This window comes from Anabrus simplex, chromosome 8, assembly GCF_040414725.1.
Source record: "Anabrus simplex isolate iqAnaSimp1 chromosome 8, ASM4041472v1, whole genome shotgun sequence".
Classification (NCBI taxonomy): domain Eukaryota; kingdom Metazoa; phylum Arthropoda; class Insecta; order Orthoptera; family Tettigoniidae; genus Anabrus; species Anabrus simplex.
The window spans coordinates 90669539-90687726 of NC_090272.1; the positions used below are offsets into that span (position 1 = coordinate 90669539).

Sequence of the window (18188 nt, forward strand, 5' to 3'; positions counted from 1 at the left end):
CAGAAAGACTGACTTTGTGGTTTTCCTAACCTGAAATCAACATAGGTCATTACAAAAACGTAAGTATGAATGTAGCGATTAAAAGCAATGCTATCATATAAAATACTCGATCAAATGGAAAGCCGCACGTTTGATCACTTTTAACGAACAGTGCTGCGGTTAGATTGCGGTGCCAATCTAATAGTCCAAAGTTCCAGAGCCGGGATGACCAGGCCGCAGATTGCCATGAACACTCATCTGCCATTATTCCGCTAAATATGCACACTGTTCATTCCAATCAGTGCCTCAGAGTAGGGATTGAATAGCCCGAATGCTATGATGATCCAGTGTGTTACGTACCAGTAGTATCTGAAAATTTATAAACCAGGGGAATGGCATGCTAAAGAAGAAAGTTATCTAACTCCCCAGCTACTTCCCTTCAATATTCAGACAGGCTGTTACACACTGTACGACTGGGCGAGTTGACCGTGTGGTTAGCGGTGCGCAGCTGTGAGCTTGCATCCGAGAGATAATGGATTCGAACCCCATTGTTGGCAGCGCTGAAGATGGTATTCCGTGGTTTACCACTTTCACACCAGTCAAATGCTGGGCCTGTACCTTAATTAAGGCCTAAGGAACTCCTAGCCCTTTCCTATGCCATCGTCGCCATAAAACCTATCTATGTCGGTGCAACGTAAATCAAATAAAAAATACTCTGTACGCAGCAGTAATCCTATCTACCGGAGATGAGGGGCAACAGAAGACACAAAGCACATCACGACAAACAATGGTCAGTGTAATGTTATTGTTGATCAATGTTATGAGCTTTCTATATTGTAGGCCTTCACATTTAGTTTTCTTTCGACTCTGTGATTTGTAAAATATTTTATACCATAAACTGTAGTTTCTTATTCACCGACTTTACATACCGATTTTCATTAAGTACTGTTTACCCATTTTCTCGTTACTCGGCGCTGATATGTACTTGGTAACAAAAATCCAAATTCATGAATATCTTTGTGGTCATAGCCAGTACGGTAACAATGTATAAGACATGAATAATAGGAAATTTAATACTATATAAACTTAGTTATGTAGCATTCATCGATTACACCTCTAATAAGAAATATTTGAGAATTACATTTTAGGCCTTCCCCTAAATTATCATTTTACTCAGCGTGAATAAAATAATTTACAGCCTAGACTATAGTGACTTATTTCCTGACTTTGCATACCGATTTTCATCAGGATGGGACTACTAATAACAACAATATTTGAGAATTGAATTTTATGCCTTCCCCTAAACTACCATTTTTCTCAGTGTGAATACAATTATTGATAGCCTAGATTGTAGCAACTTATTCCCCAACTTTGCATACCCATTTTCTTTAAAATACGACGACTAATAACATAAATAGTTGAGAATTCAATTTTAGGCCTTCCCCTAAACTACCATTTTAGTCAGCGTGAGTAAAATGATTTATAGCCTAGATTGTAGAGGCTCATCCCTGGACTTCACATACCGATTTTCATTAGACCACTAATAACATAAATAGTAGAGAATTCAATTTTAGGCCTTCCCCTAAACTACCATTTCACTCAGCGTGAGCAAAATGATTTATAGCCTAGAATGTAGAGGCTTGTACCCCGACTTCACATACCGATTTTCATTAAATTCTCTTCAACCGTTTTCTCGTGATGCATGTACATACATACATACATACATACATACATACATACAGACAGACAGACAGACAGACAGAAATTACGGAAAAGTAAAAAAGTGTATTTTCATGTTACTATGGACATGACCGATACAGAAATACTATTATTTTCAAATTCTGAGTAATGTACAGACAAAACTCTTATTTTATATATATAGATGTATCTTTTAAATATAAATGAATTGTAAATAATTTGTAAATATCTGAATTCCTTGAATAATTTACGCATCCAAAGTTTGCGCCTGTATTTTTCATCAAAAAAGTGAGTAAATTTTGCGAGAAAATACGGTATTATGCATTTTGTTGCGTGTGTCGATGTGACATAAATATTAGTATATAAGTGTCATAAATGAGAATGATTAGGTACATTTTCTTGTAACCATTTCTATGTTTTCTTAGTTTTAAGATTTTAAATTTAATGGTCAATTCGCATTGTAACTGTAGATATGTATGCCTTTTATCCTGACCTTTTTTCACGTAGACCATGGTGGAATATATGTGATGAAATCCCAGAATTAAAAAATTCTTCCTATTTTTGGGTTCTTAAGGTTTGCAGTTATGTATGTATGTATGTATGTATGTATGTATGTATGTATGTATGTGTATTGCATATATTGTCCTCTTATTTTGTGTATATACTATTGTGTGTTCCATTTCATGTTTCTAGTTGTTTGTTCCTTTCCACGACCATTGGGAAACAAGGAGAAATAATCCTGATGTAGACAATGATGCCTTTCTTGTTTGAAAAATGAATTTGTGTGGTCAGCACAAAAGACATAGCAGCTTTTTCAAGTACTTGCTTTTCTGTTGACAGGAGGCTCTCAAATCCCAGAAGCTGGATGATCCAGAAGCTCTCAGTAAAGTGAAGACTGTCCTTACCAAGGAGGAGAGGAATCTGCGTGAGAGGTAGGTGAATAGGGCCCTGTTTCATAAAACTAGTCAGGTGTGACAGATTTGTCAAATCAGATCTAACAAATTTTTCAGTACGTCGTGACATTTTTCCATTTCATAAATGATGAAAGTTTCCCTTAAGTGACAGACCAGAATATTATGAATTGTTAAACTTAAAGGAACTTGCTTCATGAACGCGACAGTTTTATGTCAAACCTGAAGTTTACTCTATTACACTATAGTTGGCTCTGAAGTGCGATGTCTATTATTTAATGTGATGCACAAACGGTTGATTGTTATTGTGTGAAAAAATAAACCGTAAAAAACAAGACTGAAATTCAACCTATAAAATCTTATTTTCTCTGGTAGAACATCAAGTAATTTTGATAATGTGGTGGTAGGTTATCAGGGTCCTAAAACTAAATTACTGCACAGATAGGTAGCATGTTTTAATTTCCACTACATTTTATATTGAACTGCTATTTGTAATTAATCCCAATTTCACTCACATTTTAATTTTCCACTGGACACAGATTTTTTACTCACCATCGTAATACACACTAACACCCACTCAAATACCGTGTAGAACTCCTGCTTTCCAGTCAGCTTCTCACAGCACGGTATCGTTCCCGAACAGTTCATGGCAGCAAGCCTTGTTGAACTCTGTGTAGCCCTTGGACAGACTCGCTTTTGATGAATGACTCATCATGGACTTGCAACCGTATGTTTACTTTCAGAAACTATAAACAATAGTTGACCATCTGGTAAATACTTTTTCACTAAAGAAGAGAATTATGTTTTCGTGAAACATGTATGATTAGTAATTTGTATTAAACAGTTTTTTGTATAGGATTGACAATGTGGATCGTATTGTCTCCTGTTTTTCACTATTGTGACATTGTCACTGTTTACTTTCACTTGCGATTGATTCCACAGAAACTGACTGGTATTTACCATTTGCACTCTTGATAAAAGCATGCAGAAGATTCTAGTAGTTCTCACATCCAGATCAATATGATTCATTGTTAATGAGATTCCAGCTTCTTCTAGGAGCTTCCTTATGGGCCTCAAGAATTCACTGGTGGCATTGATTTGCTTGCAGCTGGTGCTGCCCACATTGTTACAATTGCACTGCAGTTATCATCTCTCGCATTATTGCCAGCCACCCCAGAATTGGCCTTGATTAAATTTGATTTTGGGGAACAATGATGTACTTTATGGTTGATTTTCTTCCCAGCTCAACAATGAGCAGGAAGGTAATGGTTGGAAAGACATTGCAGATAAAGCAATTGCCATTGGAACCTTCTTATGGTGGGTGGTCTGTTGAATTTGATACATTCAGCTAATTGTCTTGTGAATACAAAATTTGTCTTTGAATAGAAAGTCACTTAAATAGAAGGTCAATGTGGTAATTTGTGTTTCTTCATTATTTTCATTCTGCTACTAGTGTTCATTATTCACTAGTGAATTTAAATTGCTAAACATTTGCAAAAACATACTCCCAATTATATGCACATTTCCTGACCCTTCTGTAATGACAGTTCAACAAATTTTTAAACATGCCAAATATAATGACAACTATATGTTTCATAACAGTATAGATTTGACAGACTGTTTTATGAAACAGAAATTCATAAACTTGTCAGTATACAAAACCTGTCTGACAGTTTTCTATCACGTATTGTAACTTTTATTAAATAAGGAGCAATTAAATAATCTTTTGTCTGAATTTTGTATATATAGTAGAACCCCTATTGAGCGTTTTTACAGGGACCTGATTTTTTTTTTTTTTTTTTTTTTTTTATGTAAAAGGGGGTTTGCCTTAAATCAAGGTTTCAGTAGAAATACCTTTTCCAGAAATCTTTGCCTGTATTAACATAAATTGTACCATCACACATTATTTACACAGTGACAGCAATAAAACGAGGAGATATTTACTCTAGCCTACATGCTGTACTGTAGATACAATTTTGTACTGTCTGTGTGCTTAAGATTACTCTTGTGTTTAACTGTCCCTGCTATCTAAGCATAACTAGCTTTGGCTCAGATTGTTCTTTGAAAATAAATAAATTTAAATAAATAATTAATGCACCTATGCTTGGGTACACCCTAACTAATTGTTCCTTCGCGCTGTCACCAGATTAACAGATCTACAGTATGTTATTTGCAGAACCCAACTGAATAATTGCAAGACACATACACAAGGAAATGTGGTTACTAGGTGATGGATCATTATCTCTTACAGAGGTGTACCTCCTGGTGCAATTATTATTATTATTCCGGTGTATCTGTGGAGCGCAGAGGTGAAAGAAGGTTGGGTAGAATGGGTCTATCTACGATATCAAAAATTGAATTAAAACTTTAAATAAAGGTTATATTTCTTTTCAAAAATCCAACTTAACAACTTTTTACTTAGTGAAATAACAATGACAAGTTTGGGGATTAAAATAGAGAACCCCAGAATAGGGTATTTAACAATTTCGGTCTTCGAGCCCCAGATTTACAAGTTTTAAGCTACAAGATCCAGTTTACAGAATTTACAAAATCTCAGTGTTTGGACAAGGACAGGAATATCGCAATTTAAGAGCACTTTGCTCCAAGGAATACGAGTACGGCCTTCCAAAGGCACCCCTCAATATTACAGTAAACTTAAGAAAGAGCTTACATGCTCTCCAACATTAACAAATTTCTTACAGCCTACTCAAGGCAACATTACATAGAAAATGTTACAATCTCTGGCCTCTCTAGGGACAATTTACAATTGAAATTACCTTTACACAGGGGTATCTATTACCCAAACTACTGGGCCTTCGCGGAAAGAACAGGTTAAATTAATGGCCCGAACACAAAATGAATGGAGGCGTACCCTTGCACTCCTAAAACATTACATATAAAACCCTCATTGGGCTCTCAGCCCGATGATGCAGAGGCTAATCCTGAGCTACTGGGGTGACTCGAATGAAAGTTAATTTAATGCATTACGGGAAAGGGGGGGGGAACCAGTTACAAAGTTGTAGTCAAGTTGAAGGGGAACTCGAGAGGGTAACGCACTCTCTATCCCCGAATTGCAGTTAAAGACTTTATGAAATTTTACATTAGCCGAAACGAAATTTACATTTTAGAAAACAGGTTACATAGTTAGAAATTAGGACCTTCCCCTCATGTAAGTTTGCGGAGGTAGTTACAGAAAAATAAGTCTGATGGCCTGTCTGGCGAAGAATGAGGCGCCCTGCCTCCTGTCTTAGCACGCACACTCTCAGAAATACAGCGATCAAGAGACAAGGTAGCCGGAAAGGCCGCAGTTTATATACACGACGGAATGGTTCTAGAGGGTTCTGGACTAATCCGGATACCCCCCTCTCAATTTTATTGGCAGAATCAAAAGTTACACCCAAAAAACCAACAAGAAGCCTGTGATAGGCTGAAAAATAATTACAGAAATTTCCTGTTGGACAGATTAGCGAGTTAGCGAGACAGCATCTGCCGTCTCATTAGTGAGACACTTCAGTTTTTCACGTTTTGATTCCAACCGAATTATTTTAACGTACTTGATGAAATCATCATTCAACCATTGTAAGTATTTTATCTGCTGGTGAATAGAAATACACAAAATCTAGATTGTTTTTCCGAAAGGCATTACAGTAATCATTTCTGAACTACAAGGGATAGATCGGAGACTTCTAAGCCTTTAACGAGGAAGTAGGCAGCAGGACTAGATAACTTCTCTGAAAGTCGGATTACATCGCGAGAGCGTGAGATTTTACAATATCTGTGCCGCATACACTTTCAACATTGACCACACAAGCAAACTTGTCACTGGTTCGGTTCTAGAGGAGCCGTACCTAATTAGCCATGTAAACAGCGATCAGTTACACTCCTGTCAGTTGGTCTGAGAGTTTTACATTCTGCTCTAAGTCTTTCCTTGGGATATCCTGACAAATACAATCAACATTGTCCATTTACGCTACCTGTCCAGAGTACTTCGTGACGGAGCTGACACAAGACCAGTCCTGTCTACAAGCCTTAAGTATGTTTTCAAATTTCTCAAATAACGACGGTATTTCTTAATTTGCCAGAGATTTTTCACTTGATATGTGTAAAAGCAATTATTATGTTCCATTTGTGACAAATTTTATAGTGATATTTGGGTGATACCTTTGCGCATCATACCCAATCAGGAGATAGTGGGTTCGAGCCCCACTGTCGGCAGCCCTGAAGATAGATTTCCGTGGTTTCCCATTTTCACACCAGGCAAATGCCGGGGCTGTACCTTAATTAAGGCCACGGCCGCTTCCTTCTACTTCCTGCGACGTAAAACAAATAGCTTTCTTAGTTAAGTAATTATTTGGATATCGTGGTATTCCACAATAGGTAATAATAAATGATACAGATCTACGTGTGGTTACATGCAAAATATTAGCCCTCAAAACTGAGAGGCATTAATTAATGTTACTGGCCACCGATAATTAAATCGAACAAGGTTTTAGGAAAACGGCCAGTAATATGCTTGGAATCAGCATTCCATTCGCAGATAGTACTGTAATATCTGACTTACCAGGTAGTAAGAATTAAGAACATACTAGAAGCCTTCAATTAGAATAACTTCATTGATGAGTAATACAAAACTGATACAGAACTAAGTAATGCAGAATACACTACTTCGTAACAGAAAGACTACAATAAGATTAAATTGAAACAAGGTAGTATAATGGGTTTTAGGAAAACGGACGGTAATGATTAAGAATCACTCCCTATTAACAATGAGAATGACGATAATATGTGAGGTAGGAAGGGTAGTGACCAAGCCATGCTCTGAACAGAATAATTGAAACTTTACATGCATAAAGACCAATTCACCAGCAGTCATTCACCTCAAGGATTTAAAAAATGCTAATATAAACACTTACAAAATTTCCCTCCACCCCCAAAGGGGTGGGAAACGGGGCATAAACCCCAGTAATATAGGCAACTACATCTAAGCGTGTGTACAGCACAATATCCTGGCCAAAACTCCAAGATGGCTGCCTGATAAAGGCCAGGGCCACCTGGTCTCTCACTGGTAAGAGCAGTGAGAAGGAAAAAAAAAGCCAGTCAAGTTCTCCTTTCAACATAGGTCTGAACTGGAGGAGAATCTGAAACTCTGTTGACATTTTAAGATGGACATGAGTAAATTTGAATTTTAAAATACCTTTACAACTCTTCCTTCTTCAAACCTTCCCCACCGGGTGATGTAATAGTGTGTATAAATAGATAACAAAATAATTAAATTACAAAATTTTATAGTTTTCGTTGCAGTAAATTTTCATTAATTGTAGATTCCAGTCCCATAAAAGGCATCCAAAGGTGGTAGATAACATGGCCAGTGCCATGCAGATGTTGCCTTAGGGAAGATGTTGAACTCGTTCTGAACTTTGGTAGTGGGTACCATTGTCTTAAGTCTCTCGTAACATGTGCATAGGAGGTAACTGAGCTCCTGAGAATAAACTGAAACAAGAGCACAAAGGCCACAGCACCACCAGAAATACTACTACTTCTCTTTCATTGACAGAGTACCACATAATAATAATTTAATGCTATTTGTTTTACGTCCCACTAACTACTCTTTTACAGTTTTCGGAGACGCCGAGGTGCCGGAATTTAGTCCCGCAGGAGTTCTTTTACGTGCCAGTAAATCTACCAACACGAGGCTGACGTATTTGAGCACCTTCAAATACCACCGGACTGAGCCGGGATCGAACCTGCCAAGTTGGGGTCAGAAGGCCAGCGCCTTAACCGTCTGAGCCACTCAGCCCGGCAGAGTACCACATAACATGCCAGATGTCAGAACAAAGTTGAATGAAGTTCCTATGTGTACCCAAGTGTTGTTGGCACGCATGGAAATAACCTCTAAATCGCACGTCAGTATGTGTCAGTACTGCTTTGGTGCAATGTTCAAAAGTGTACATGTATGTCTGTATTGCTCAAAATGTTAACTTTCGTGGCTTGCTTGTATCATCTCATCCTTCAAAGGATATGAGAGGTACTGAATGTAAGTACTGATGTCGTGAATATTCCTATGTGTGGATGTATTGACTCCCAACTGCTTGGGATCATATCTCTGTTGAGAAAGGTATAAGAAATGTTACATTGACGTTTGACATTTGCCTCCTTTGCTCAAGTGAAGTGGTGCCACAGTTGATGGAAATGTAAAAATGTTGGAACTCTTTGCTAGTAATTTACGCTCCTAATACAGTTAGTAATTGAAGCTAGTACTTGCTGGAGGTTGAACTATTTATATGAATTATCAGGGGTTTTGCATTGTTTGTTCAGTTTCATAGTTTTGTTTGTAAGTCGAGTTACATCATGGAATATGGAAACTGAAGCTAAAGCTAAGTATAGTATCAATGAGAGTATGCGTCAGGGTTGCAGGTAAACCAGAGAAGCCTCCCAACTCAGGTTACAGCCTCTTTTCCCGTTTGATGCTGGTCAGCGCAGACATGAAGCAGGTGGCTCCCAAGGAGAGGATGGCTCATATCTCGCAGCTGTGGAAAGTTCTTCCTGAAGCTCAGAAGATGAAATACCAGGAGCAAGTAGCTCATGTGAGTATTTAAAATCATAATTTCCTGTTCGACAGTATGTATCAAGTCAATTGCCTTATCCATCCCATCCCATCCCATCCCATCCCATCCCATCCCATCCCATCCCATCCCATCCCATGTGCCGTTGTTCTTTCTTTCTTTCTTTCTTTCTTTCTTTCTTTCTTTCTTTGAGTCCTCCTTGGTCTCATTTTCCTTTCATTTTTAATTTCATAGTTTTTCAACAGTGTTTCATTCACCAAGATGTGTTAACCATCTTCTCCCATTGTCTATTTCATAGACATGTTATGTAAATGCCTCCATTCTATACCAGCCAGATCTCGGCTTTGTACGACATAATAGTACAAAGTTTACCTTTGAGACTGCTCCATGGTAGATTGTGTACAGTCCCAAGTGGTATCCTATATCTGGTCATGAGTTCTTGAGCAATTCACTTTGTTCTTGGTATGACTTAAAAGAACAGCCTCTGAAAGTTACATTTGATAACATCCACAAGAGACATTGGTGTGAACATCTGAATGACTTTGTATTGAGTGTGATAAGACACCTGAAATTCCTAGGTGATCACCAGGATGGAGGTCAACCACAACCAGATGAGGCTGGTGGCAACTTCACTTATCTCTTTTCTTTGTAAGAATGAAGCCATACTTTCCTGTGTTGACTCAGTTAGATGTAACTTAAAAGCTTTCCAGTCTTTTGAACTCACAAGGTAAATATAATATTACACTATAACATATCTGTAAAAAGAAATTAAACAAGGAATAAAAATAGTGTGTATTTTTATTCCTTCTGCCATAACTTTCCTGGTTAACACTACCCTGGTTCCCTTTCCTCCACACACTGTCTCCACCTGCCTTATAATTGAGCCTTCATGACCAGAACCTCAATCCTAGCTGGCTGACTCTTCAGATCTCCTCCCATCTTGATTTCCCTTATTTTTCCGTGTGCAGAATTCTTCCCTCTAGTTGATTCCATCACTTTCTGATTCAGTTGTCCTTCCCAGATTTACTTATTTCCTGTTTGTAGGTCATGATTTCTGTCCTTTTTCTCCCGCTCATGGTCATGTTCCACCTTTCTATCCTCCACTGTACGTTTCCCTTTCTTCCCTTCCTGTTTTCTCTTATGTTCCACTCATTTGTTGTAACACTTCCCTGTTCCTTATCTTCCCTGAGTGACTCATACTGATTCTTCACTGATACCTCTCCCGATCTCATCCTCTGCTAGCTTCCTTGGCCCTCAATCATTCCCCTTAACCTTAAAACTGGTAAACGTCGCAATTGCAACTTTTTCTGTGCAGCTCTACTGCTAAAATTGTGATCGCAGCGCATTATGTCAGCGCTTACTAATCTTGCGATAGCTCCGTTATTGTCACCGTATCGATCATACATACCACTTTAAAGAGGAAATTCTGTTTATAATTATAGTACATCGGTAAAGTAATTTAGAATCGTGGAAAAGATTGCCATACGTGCGGGAAAAGAACATATTGCAGACATTCATCTTGTTTGTTGTGGTTGCCTAGCGTGTTTCCATGGTATTTGTATCTACAATGAGTGAATTGTCATGAAGCAGTGAAATTCCTGACTGCATTACGTTTAGAAGGCGAAGAAGGTAGTGGTGTCGTTCTGGAAGAAGGAAATTATGATTTTTACATCAGTTGGTACACCCTGGAAAGAAACTGTACTTGTGCCGTGTTTGTTCAATTGCAGAAAAAAAAATACGCAGCCACTTCTAGTGCCCAGGATGTAATTGTGGTGTCCACCAACACTGCTATCATAAATTAGAAGATTACTGGAGACCCATGAAGGCAGGAAGAAAGAGAAGGCACCCTGAAGATGCCGAGGATGAGGCCAAATAAGCGGTCTGCGTTTTGAAGTGTTGTGCATATATTATATTATTCAGTCTTTTTTTTAATTTCTCTTACCTTTTCAGTTCAGGATAGTTGTCGTAGGTATTTATTTATTTATTTATTTATTTATTTATTTATTTATTTATTTATTTATTTATTTATTTAATTATCTATCTGTCTGTCTGTCTGTCTGTCTGTCTGTCTGTCTGTCTGTCTGTCTGTCTGTCTGTCTGTCTGTCTGTCTGTCTGTCTGTCTATCTATCTATCTTGCCAGAAGTACAAAGTAAACGAGACAAAAATTAAACAGAAGAAATTTTAAACACTAGTTGACCAAAAATTGGCCACGACAAGAGCATTTGGAGTTGCCCTCATTAGGTCCTTAATGGTACAAGTGGCTTCAGAAGGAGGACACAGAAGATGATGATCGTTAGTCTGCTTAGTACCACACTTGCAGTAAACTGTCTCCACAGGAAGGCCCCATTTCTGTAGTTTGGTCTTGCATCTCGTGGTACTGGAGCGTACTCGATTTAGATCCTTCCATATTGTCCACTTTTCAGAATGTCCAAGAGGAAGTTTTTCCTTTGGAACCATCCATTCTCTCAAATGTTGACATTTTTCCTGCCACATTGAGATTCTTGCTTGCTGTGGTGTTCCTTTAAGAGCTTCAGTGGTTGTCAAGAAGCTCTTTCTTGATTTCAGCCTAGGATGTGCTGGTTGACAGGCATACAAAGTGTGGGCTTCCATAGTCATAGCCTTGCTTTTCTCATTCCTTGCAGCAATCTCACATCGGATTTCAGGTGGTGCTATACCAGCGAGACAGTGGAGTTTATCTGTAGGAGTAGGTCTTGAACAACCTGTGATAGTACGGCAGGTATCATTTAGTGCCACATGTACGTTTTTGGCATGGCTGGACTTATGCCACACAGAGCATGCATATTCAGCAGTGGAGTAGCACAGTGCTAGCGCGCTTTTTCTCACAGTGCAAGGGTGAGCTCCACAGGTGGTGCCCCTCAGTTTCAGCACTATGTTGTTTCTGGCAGACACTTTTTGTTTCACGTTGGACGATGTAAAAACATTAGCACACCTGTCTTCCACAGCTTCTTTTCTTCCTTATCCTCCGTCTTTTCTATAAAGTGTACCCTGTACATTGTTTAACCCCTCAGCGTCGTAGCCATTTAAAGAGCTTCCTTCCCCGCGGCCGGATGAGATTTCAACTACGCGCGTCTGAAATACATTGATTCACTTAAAGCGTTACTACAAGTATAAGAGTAGCACGATATTCACGAAATTTGGAATTCCTTATGATAGAACTATGTACATGCAGATAATGACATCAATTTTTCACATTACCTTAGTAATTTAGTTTCGTGTGATAGAGTTCGAAGCACTCTTCGAGACAGAGACCCACGTCACACTCCTGGCAGCAGTACACCGACGTCTTCTTTTTGCCGTGTTTTGAACACACGACACAACGTCTCTGAGGTTTGGATTTCTCACTTTTTGGTGCTAATTTCCTGATAAAATGTCTTTCTTGCAACCTTGGAACTGTATTATCTGATGCGCGCCGGCCTTGAATGTTTCGCTCCCCGCCCGTGCGAGCGTATTTTGTAAACAAACCTTCTACCAGCTGAATCCGATAAGATAACTGCTCAATGCTTGTCCCTGTGGCTTGTCTGAATATTATTAGAGAATTTAGGACGGTTGCATTCAATAGTCTTTTGAACAGCTTTATATACCATTTAGTTGTTCTCTTTCTTTCGACTAAAAACATATGTAGTAACTGGTCCTTGAGATCAACGCCCCCCATGCCATAGTTGTAATCTATCGCGCATAAAGGCTTTACTGTTTCTTTCCCCCTCTTAGTAACACGTCTTGTTTCTTCATTGTGGTATGTGGACACGAATGTAACATTTTTTTTGTCACACCATTTTAGCACAGTGACGGGCCCAGAATGCCTAGCTATTATTTCCCCCTTCTTAAGTTTTTTTTCTTTTACTTCCTTGGGAACGTTTTTTCTGTTCAGTTTCAGTGTCCCAACACAGTCTGTTGAATGATGTTGTTTTAGAGCCCTCGCTAATTCTGGACTATTGTAGTAATTGTCCATCCATAAGGTGTGTCCGCGGCCTAACAAAGGTTCTAACAATTTCAAGACAATTGCTGCAGTTTTCGGAGTTTCGGGTGTGATAAGAGTTGATTCAATGAGAGTTCCTTTCCCTGTGTATACAAGAAAACACCACAAATAACCAGTACTTGACTCACACAGTTCGAATGTTTTTATGCCAAATTTTGAGGCCTTTAGCGGCAAGTATTGCCGAAACGAGAGGCGCCCTTTCCACAGAGTCAGACTTTCATCAATAGCAATATTTTGCTGTGGTAAGTACAGGGACTGAAATTTGTTATTCAAATGACACAGAATAGGATATATTTTGAACAGTTTGGGAGGCCCTTGGTATGTAGACAAGCTGTTATTGTCTATAAAATGCAAAAACCTACATATCATTTCAAACCTGTCCCTACTTATGACATCTGAAAACCCAGGTGTTGATATGACCCTGCTCTTCGAAAAATAAGACCGAGATGTTGGCTTTTGTACAATGCCCATCAGCAGAAATAAAGCTAACACAGTATAAATTTCATTTACTGTGACAGGTGTCCAGGTTCGAACGGGTGACCGAAACGAAAAAAGATTTCCACGAGCATTTTGATATTGCTCTGCATACCTGTTAGTTTCTTTCACAATTAACTCTACTACGCTAATATCAAAGAACGTTTCAAAACATTCAACGATTCCCCTGATATTTTGTGCACCACCTCTTGGTCCGAATTCACTGTTGAAAACTTCCCTCTGACCTGTGTAATTATCCATAGTCTCCCACACGAAATTTCCAAGTACTGGTTCCTCCTCATCGTCACTCTCATCATTTACCACTGCATCCGCCACAGCCAAATCATCTATTTCATTGTCACTGCTGCTTATACTGTCACTACTACTTCCGACTAAACTTTCATCTGAATTATACAATATATCAAGCACGTTACTGTCAGTCAAACCACGGCTGGAGCTAGCCATTGAGCGCGGCGCGTCACACGGACTGATGAAGCTGCAGCGAGACCGAAGGCAGCAGTACGAAACTGAATGAGGGGAATAACATTTATGACGAAATAAACCAACTCGATACATATTTCAGATAAAAGGTTGAGACATCGTCTTTCAAATGTGATCTACACCATGCACAGTTGGTTCTCATATCGTATGACAGAAAGCAGCACTAACTGATGCCTACACAGAGCGCTCGTGGAGAGTTACGAAAATATTACAAGCCGAGAAATAAAGGTAAATATAACAAATAAACCGCACTGTCACTGTACAAATAGAGCAAAGAGCATCATGCGAAAAGACAAACTACTCAGATCATCATTTCTTTATTTTATTCTGTGGGAAAGAATGAAGCAAACGGACTTAAAAGAAAAACAGAGATTAGGGCTCAGACTTACTTGACAAATATGTATCCTTGCAAAAACAACTACATTTTAACGATCTTCAATTCTTATTTTACAACACTGATAAACTCCAAAATCTCTTCTTGGAAACACAACAATTTGCGTATCCATAACTCCAAAACTCTTCGCGCTATAGCCGTAAATGTGAAACCATGTATGGGTCTATACCACGTATAGAGGTCGGCGGCTACGGAAGAAAAGAGGGTCTATACCACGTATAGAGGTCGGCGCTGAGGGGTTAAGGGAGACCTACCTACATATCTGTCCTAATCCTAATTACAGTATTTCCCTTGTACTCCTTAACCCATTAGCGCCTAAATTATTAAAAAAATAAGTTCTTACTTGTTTTGCTTGATTTGTGTTAAGAGAAATTACAGCAAATAATACTATCAGTTTCATCATTTTATCATGTATACTTTTTGAGAAATTTGCTGTTGCCATATAGCAGCACTAGGCGCTTAAAGTGGGGGATAGAATAACACCGACGGTGTCCCCTGCCTGTCATAAAAGGTGACTAAAAGAGGACTCAGGGCTGTTAACTTTCGAATGTGTTGGGGACCATGGTGCCCTTCGCTGCCTTTAGCAGAGTCCTGGCATTGCTTCCACTCACGTGTCTTAGGCTCTTCACTTTCATCTATCCTATCTGACCACCTCCCTGGGTCAACACTTGTTCCTTTCTGACCCCAGTGGTATTACATGTGAAGGCCTTTCATTTTAACGTCCTTCATGGCCCTTGTCGTTCTTTGGCTATGTTGATTTTTCGGTCCCTATTCTATCCTCTGTCCTTGAAAGAATAATCCACCACTGACTCCTCTCTTTCACTCAGCTATACCTCTCCGAAGAACAAGATGGATTCACTTTTGAATTATTGGACCCCTTCCATTTTATCCCTCTGATTACTGTTAATAGAGGACGGTTGCCCAGTTGTACAATAATCACAGCCTCTAAATAAAGTATTACATTAGGAATATACCTGTGCTTATATATTGGTGTATGGAAAAGACCTACTAGAAAATTTAGGCCACCTGATAAACAATAATAGGAGAGAAATATAGCCTAGGGCAAAGAAAAATTGGCACTCTGCACAAATTAGCAAGAATGAAAGGTAATAAACAATCAATGCACAAACCAGTGTCACACTCAGAACACTGCGTTCCTACTATTACTCGGAAGTCCTGCGAACAAGTTTTCTTTTCTCCTTTTCTGGTGTGTGTGGGGTACAAGATAGTCCACCCTGTTGTCTCACATAATCTGATATCTACTCTCTTGAAACAATGCCGGCAAAGTGGACGGTCTTCAAGCAACCTTTCGTAGTGCCTGCCTGATATCTCTGCAGATAGACATTCTGTACTTCTTTTATGAATTCTGGTAGGTGCATTTTCTGCTTATTTGTTTTGTTGTACAAAATCCAACTGTTCTGAATGGCTATATCAAACATTCATGAAAGGTAACTTACCAACCCCAAGCCTTGTTCACCTCCCGAATCCTCATCTGTATCCATACTACTCCCTGCGTCTCATAAGAAGTGGATAACATACTACACTAAGCTACAAACCTTAGTCATGATAAACAGTGCACACTCTCTGAAAGAGATGTGTGTTCATTATACAGTACTTAGAATAAAAGTGTAACTAAAACACAATTGCACTACCAGTTTGAAACTGCCGGGCTGAGTGGCTCAGACGGTTAAGGCGCTGGCCTTCTAACCCCAACTTGGCAGGTTCGATCCTGGCTCAGTCGGGTGGTATTTGAAGGTGCTCAAATTCGACAGCCCCGTGTCGGTAGATTTACTGGCACGTAAAAGAACTCCTGCGGGACTAAATTCCGGCACCTCAGCGTCTCCGAAGACCTTAAAAAGTAGTTAGTGGGACGTAAAGCAAATAACATTATTACCAGTTTGAAACTTCACAGCATCATCTTAGTTCACAAGAATCACCATCGACAGAACTGATGTTCTTTGTCAGGCCTTGAGAATTGAAATTGGCGCATGCGCAGCAGCCAAGCTTCTCTGCACCCCTTACCCTGCATGCACGCATACGACTTGGTTCTGAAGGCTGCATGAAATTATCAGGGGGTCTAATGTCTTGCTCCGTCTGCCATTGTGTTTGTCCTATTATCTGTGTTCATTTCATATTCCTCTCTCTCACTTGATTTGACTCTTGCTTGTTCCTTTCATACTTATATTATTATCCCATTGGGAGTTATCTTTTTATGTTTGTCCTGTGTTCCTATTCTTTTACCACCTGTATTTATCTTTGTCTCATATTGCTTCCCTTTTCCTGTACTTACCCAGACTACTTCTTATTCTACACATATCCCACATCAAGAGTGAAGATCTTGTCAGCTTGGTCCTTCTGATGAAGCTGGGAACCAGAAGTGAGATTGTCGGGGAATGAGAAGAAATGGATGTAGAAGAACTGGGATTGATGAGGGGAGAGCCTGTATATTAGAAGACGCAGTGTATGTATGAAGATGTGTCTCCTTGTCCTTTTGTTTTTCCATTTTTGTCCTCATCTTCTATTTCTGTGGTTCCCCCTTCCCACACTCACCTGCCATTGAGTTTATCCTATTATATGTGTTCCTTTCTATCCCTGCCCCTATACCCCTCTCTGACTTACTTCCTTGCTTATTTAGACTTCAGCAAGTGAAAATTCTCTCCTAATGAAAAAAAAAGAAAAAAAATCATGGATATACCACTTGGGTATAAGCACCTAGTGTGTTCATAACTCTAAAATAAAAGTCAGCTTAGCTCGACTAATTTTGGTTATAATTTACATATACTTTTTCACAGAGCATAATGGAAATGTTTTAAACATAACTGCAAAGATAAAACTAAATAAACTAATCTTTTTTTGGTACTGATAACAATGTAAGTTACTTATTCACAACCTTAATCAGTTTTTGCATATTTATTGATATCACTTGAAATTTAGGTGCATTTTGACAATAGTGGAAAAGAAATAATGAAACTGGGACAATTATTACCGTAGCATACATATCTACCAAGCGAAATAGTCTTTTCCCACATTTCTTAGATTATCAGTTACTACTGATCTGCATTTTGGGCAGTCGTCCTGGGGACGGATTCCCTATCTGTTGTTTTCCTAGCCTTTTTTTGTTGTTGAATAATTTCAAAGAAATTGGAACTTTATCTTCATACTAGCTGATGTACCTGTGCTTCGCTATGGAATTATACATTGTATACAGAATTGTAGGTTAGGTGGTGTACACGTTGTGAGCAAGACTGCTTTAAACTGCATAGCACTTAACGTTACCCTAGAAATGCGATGCAGAAATCACCAAACGTCTTTTCTCATATGAAGACTACGTTAGGGAATTTTCATTGTAATGGTAGGCCAGTTTGCCTACCATCAGTCGCAATCAGGTTGGGGAATTTCATTATAATGGCAAACACTCACTCTCCACCTGCCTGTTTACATTCTCAGAAAGGCTGCCTTACTGGTTTTCCCAACTGAAATGAACATAGGTCATTACAATGACGTCAGTAGGAATGGCGTGAGTAAAGGCATTGATTTCACATTAAATTCTCGATCAAATGAATAACAACAAATTTTCTCACTTTTAACGAACAGTACTATGCTGCCATTCTAACAGTCCAAAGTTCCAGATGTGGAATGACCAGGCCGCAGACAGCTGTGATCCGTGAAC

At 39.0% G+C, this 18188-nt stretch overlaps 2 protein-coding genes across 4 annotated transcripts in view; one reads left to right on the forward strand and one right to left on the reverse strand.

The window, feature by feature from the left end:
- LOC136878828 (nucleolar transcription factor 1-A) overlaps window positions 1–18188 on the forward strand; it is a 255229-nt gene that overhangs the window by 131817 nt on the left and 105224 nt on the right. For all 3 annotated transcript variants that reach the window (XM_067152338.2, XM_067152337.2, XM_067152339.2), the window contains exons 9-10: window positions 2518–2609; window positions 8995–9172. In XM_067152338.2, coding sequence (XP_067008439.1) covers window positions 2518–2609; window positions 8995–9172 — 270 coding nt within the window. The remainder of the gene's footprint in view (window positions 1–2517; window positions 2610–8994; window positions 9173–18188) is intronic.
- On the reverse strand, window positions 12370–13122 carry LOC137501922 (piggyBac transposable element-derived protein 4-like). Its single transcript, XM_068229104.1, has one exon. It carries the CDS (start codon window positions 13120–13122, stop codon window positions 12370–12372), a length of 753 nt encoding a protein of 250 aa, XP_068085205.1.

What these genes read in the sequence shown, in the direction of transcription:
- LOC137501922 (XM_068229104.1), bottom strand. Translation starts at nt 13,122, where the DNA reads ATGGACAATTACTACAATAGTCCAGAATTAGCGAGGGCTCTAAAACAA.